The sequence below is a fragment of the Saccostrea echinata genome, unplaced genomic scaffold (genome assembly GCF_033153115.1).
Source record: "Saccostrea echinata isolate AGI-Se365-2 ecotype Australia unplaced genomic scaffold, CSIRO_AGI_Sech_v1 ptg000054l, whole genome shotgun sequence".
Classification (NCBI taxonomy): Eukaryota; Metazoa; Mollusca; class Bivalvia; order Ostreida; family Ostreidae; genus Saccostrea; species Saccostrea echinata.
The window spans coordinates 45,884,748-45,890,172 of NW_026889803.1; the positions used below are offsets into that span (position 1 = coordinate 45,884,748).

The window sequence follows — 5,425 nt, forward strand, 5'->3', positions numbered from 1 at the left end:
ATATTTTCTAACAAAGTCATTATAACCAACAAAGAATTTACGAAATGCTGACTTAAAACATGGTTGTTAAAATCCCTGTAACATCAATTTATCTGTCAGTAGCCTGCATCGGTTAAAAAAAATGATCGTACTTGGAGCATGTTCTTGAGTATCAAATAAGTTGGGAGATGTAAACACAATATGCAGGTGATAACGGAATATTACTAAATAAACAAGAAAAGTTGACGATGGAAAATCTGAAGTCATCTTGTTTATCATTCAATTTTAGTTGTTATTTGGCCCTCATCGACTATAGTCAGTAAAACATACATATATGAAACAGAGTGGCAGACTCTGTGGTGTCTTTTATTTCAAGTTCAATACAATATAACGAGTCGACATATGAACAGAAGTGACTGTTGTTAATTGATAATTGCACACATAGAATACAAGAAATTGTTTTTCTTTTCTTTTCTTTTTTTTTGTTAGCGCCCTTGGACGTCACCTGTCCTCCTAACTGGACACAGCACCCCACCTACAAGAACTTGTGTTACCGATTGGGGACAAAACAAGTTAAGTACAGTTCCGTCGACGAAGAATGCAGCGCCCTGCTAACTGGAGCCACAGTGGCCAGTGTTTACAACGTAGGCATCCACAAGTTCCTCGCCGACTCTGGATTCCTGTCAACGTATGTTCCCCATCTGAGCTTAAATGATGTTAATTTGCTGAAAATGTCCGTCATACTGATTCCTGTGATAAATGTTATAGAAATCCCCATCTCACTTCCTTAGATGTATAAGAAGTTCTTGCATCTAAAAAAGTGAGACAGGGATTTGTACTAGTTACATTTGTCATAAGGACAGCAGGATTAGAACATGAAATAGACTCTAAACGTACATAAATTAGCGTACACAAAATTTGGTGGAATCTCATCAACTAAATAGCTAAGTATTTGGAGTCAAGTTTCTACATGTATGTATACTATGTTTTACTGTTTTAGTGTGTACTTGAACTAGTGCACAATATGCAGAGGTACAGGCGCTACAATAGAGTTACTACTAAATTAATTATGTTTACAGTATTGACAAAAATCATAATTCCACTGCTGAAAGTAATGTGAATAACAGTATTCATTTTTTAATCTTTCTTTAATATCTATTACTGTCAATTAAGATTTATAAACTCTGCTCTAAGAACTTAATTGATTGTGCTTGACATGTTTTTTTTCAAACAGTGTTAAAATAGAAATTGTGTTTCCGAAACGCCATTCAACTCAGCATATGGTAACCACCACACACACACACACACCCTCTCTCTCACACACAATTCACATTAAGAGGGCTGGGTGGTCGTGGCCATTTTTAGACTATATTGATCTCCTTTAGAAGGAGAGCTCCATATAAAGATATACAAAAATGATCAAATTTTAGAACTAAAATGTATGAATTTTTTCTTTGCCAAATGATAGTTGACAGCTTAAGATATCATATCTAAAAAAATAAGTTATATCTGATGGTTAATTTGTTGACCCCCCAGCCTCCTTAAGTCAGCTAATTTTCATCAAAATTAATAAAATTTCAGGGGCCTAGAGTACTATACCGGCTTAGTGAGGGAGGGATGGAGATATGTATTTTCTGAACTGAACAGTGAACCTCTGGGAGATTGGAATGAGTGGGGATCCATCCCCTGGTACAAATGCAGTCTATATGAATACAGAGCCAGTGAATGGAAATGGAAAACAAACAACTGTAATAAGGTCCGGCTTTATATATGCCAATACATTGTACCCACCCCAGGTAAATTATACGATGTCTCATTCTGTCATTCTGCTTCTTATCATAATCTCTTTGTATCTTTTTTGTTTAATTATTGATTGATGAAAGTTCGGTAATTATATCTTGGAAGATATATGGCGAGTTACCGGAATCATTTGATCTTTTTCTCAGTTTAGATTGTAGTTTTCCTTCATCTTAAATGAGTATAAATCATCGTATATGTATTTTTGTATTATGATAACAGGAACTATACCTGTTGTGTTGGTGGACGGCGACCTCATGTCGGGGCGGGCAGAGATCTTCACCAACGATATGTGGGGGACGCTTCAAGATTCTGCCTTTTCGGGAACGGGGATTGAAATCTGTGAGGCATTGGGATACGGGTAAGAACCATGTCCATTTCGACGAAGGTAATGAATATAATTTTACCCTAAGTTCTTTTTCTCGTGTTTTTACACAACTGACCAATATTGGTTTGTGGTAGCATCAATGCGTAGCGTAATTTATCACGTCTTATCCCACCTTTCCTGATCTTTTGACCTGGGAGTTTAAAATAGGTTATTATTTTTACTGAACTGGACCATAACATTTAGTTATAAGCCGTGGCTTAAGGTATGCCATCTAGGTTTTTTAACATATGACCATGATATAAACGATCATGAACCCTTATATGACCTTGACCTTTGAAGTCAAATTATTGCCAATTACAGAAAGCTATAATTGTATTTAAAAAAATTCACTCAAAATTTTGTCTCTTCCAAACCTGCAAAAAATTGTAGATAAACTAACTCATAATCGATTATATGACATTATTCTTCCTTAGATTTTTTTACAAATAGGAATTCGTTTTCTCGTAAACTCATATGGATGGCCATGAATGTCTCCATTCTTGATAATACTTGACATCAAAAATATATTGTAAAGAGACAATTTGTGGCAAATCGTACTAAGAAAAATGTAAATATAAGATATGAATTTTTATTTTTTAATATATCTTGAGTCACACGAACTACAACATATCAATCATGAAGCGCTAACACGCTTCATGAAAGATGCCAGATGTTCTTTAGACTTCCCAGAAGAAGATTTGCTAAATAGCAAACAGCACATCTACCCTTTTCGTTAAACATATAGACTAAATATGTTATCGTGATATAGCTTGTCTCTTTTTAATTTTTGAAGATAATCGCCTGAAACAGTTAAACAGGACAGGGTACGGATGAAATAAAGCAAACTCCGTTATTTTTGTTATTGTCCCTACATGTCATATCATGAAAGCTATATTTCAGTATATGAAATCAATGTTTAATCTATTCTGATCAAACCTTAGTATGTCATCACCATGTACAGTAAGAAAATTTACAAAGGAATCCTCGTATTTTTGACAATGTGAATCATCGATGGTTTTTAAAAGTTTACCAGGGATAGCTTAATATACATGTATTCTACTATCTGTTGCTTAGGTTTTCTTTGCTGTGGGTGTTCTTGTAATTTCAGTGCATGCGATTCTACTCTACCAAAAACAGATTTTATATTACTTTACTCATTAACAGCTAGAGTTTTGGTTTTATAGTTATTTTACCACGTGATTAACCATGTCCGTGATCTGATTGCTAACATTGCTAAGGTTTTACACTTTCAAAACAATTGGTGTTTGTATTTTATAGGTTTGTGGGCACTCGGAATTGTGCAGGTGTGACCTGTGGCACAGGCAAAGTCTGGTACGAGAGGGTTAACTGTGCTTCCGGGGCAGCCGTATCTTTCTCTAATTGTTTGACCGGTTTGACACCGTCCGATTCCGATGACCATTCTAAGGACCTGATTGTCCAGTGTCAAGGTAATATATATCCTGTAATGACCTAAAAAAAAAATTATATACGTGCTTAGATCATCAAGGAACACACTTGTACATGTAGTCAGAATGTCATCGTGAAAATATGTCATGTTGGACAACAATTACGGCGATCATAAAACACAATGGTTCGATTAGAGAATTAAAGCACAGCTATTCAGAGACACGCAATATCCATTACTTCTAGGCTATGACTAGCAAGTCATCTAATTAGAGGTTCTTAATTCAAAATTTCTAATGATGGAGCTCTTTGCAATTAATATTGTTCTTAGTGATCATATCAATATGAAGCAACCTCAGGAAGTGCAGATCAAGAGATTTGAATGACACCCCACCCCCACCCCCAGGGTAGTTATAAAAAGTTTGCTTTGGAATGGAATATATGGAAAAAAATATTTTTTTCCCTCAAGGACTATGATTAATCATATCTATATGCAAGCATCTTCAGGTAGTGCAGATTTAAGTTGTTCAAATCTTGGTCCAAGCAGGATGGAGCCACAATATATGGGGTACAATTTTTTTTATAAAATTATATAGGAGAAAAACATCTGTAATCAAGATAAGCAGGGCTAATGTGACTCAGGTGGACGTTGAGGTGCATGGGCCTCTTTTTATCCAATTTGTGTGTTTCCTATCCCCTCGCCAAAAGCTCTGGGATAAAAAAAAAAACATAACTCGTTTGATAAAAATCATATACAATCACAAAGTAGGGGGGGGGGGATAATGAGCAGAGGGTGGTTCTTCGTTGGAGAGTTTCGGTACTTTTATTTCTTCTGAATGTACTTATTGGGTTTGCATTTCAGCTCCGGAGCCAACAACCGCTCCAAACCCGATTTCAACGATGCCAATAACCTCTGACAATAACGTCACGGGCTGCAACTGCACTGTGACAGTTTACGTAACACCGGCGTCATCAGCATGCTTGACAGGTAAATAAAAGATGATTTTCTCAAATTTAAATGCATTTGAAATGGAACAATTCTTATAAATTTTGATTGCTTTCTGTTGATTAAGGTAATTCTATATTCGACACTTAATGGGCTCAATCTTTAAAAGACTTGCTTTTGTAAGAAAAACAAATTATTATAGAAATTTACATCATATAAAAAGGTGTCCGATTGCTAATAATATTCATTAAGACGTATTTTCAAGGTAGATAAACGCAACAAATTTAGGAAGTCAAAGTATTATGCTTCTTTTCACAGGTAACAATACAGCCAATCCTAACACCACCAAAGTTAGTGTCGTGTACGACGCCCTGCCAACCTTCAACGCAAAAGATACAGCCAAATATTCAATGAGGACGCGGTATGACAACCGAGCGTCTGCAAAAGCCATGGGATCATTCGGCATACTCATTATCATTGGACTCATGTCCTTCATTGTGGTGATAGATTTATGGAGTGTGGGAATGCGGACGCTTCGGCTGAGGGGACTTTGCAAAGGACTTTGTAAGAAGAAAAAGAGTGTAAACACGGTGTCTAAGAAAATTATCAGAATAGAAAGACTATTGGAACCCAAGAACAAAGATGCACGTAGTTCTTTGTCCACCAAAAAATCACTGACAAAAGCCAGCATTAACCACAAAGCCAAGACATCTTATGTAGAGAAAAATGTTAGCATTAATCAAACTGCTAAGACATCTGATGTAGAGAAAAATGTCAGCGATAACCAAACTGCTAAGACATCCGGTGTTGCAAAGACATCCGATGCTGTTAAAATATCCGATGTTGCTAAGACAGCCGATGTCAGCACTAACCCAAATCCAAATTCAACCGATTCTCAGAAAAATGACATGAAAATTGAATCTTCAGCTTAA

The 5,425-nt window shown here is 36.0% G+C and overlaps 1 protein-coding gene across 1 annotated transcript; it reads left to right on the forward strand.

The window, feature by feature from the left end:
• Positions 1-227: 227 nt before the first annotated feature.
• On the forward strand, positions 228-5,425 carry LOC133204935 (uncharacterized). The gene is made up of 7 exons (XM_061340676.1): positions 228-294; positions 469-667; positions 1,561-1,775; positions 1,999-2,137; positions 3,422-3,591; positions 4,410-4,535; positions 4,812-5,425. The coding sequence occupies exons 1-7, from the start codon at positions 228-230 to the stop codon at positions 5,423-5,425; spliced, it is 1,530 nt and encodes a 509-aa protein (XP_061196660.1).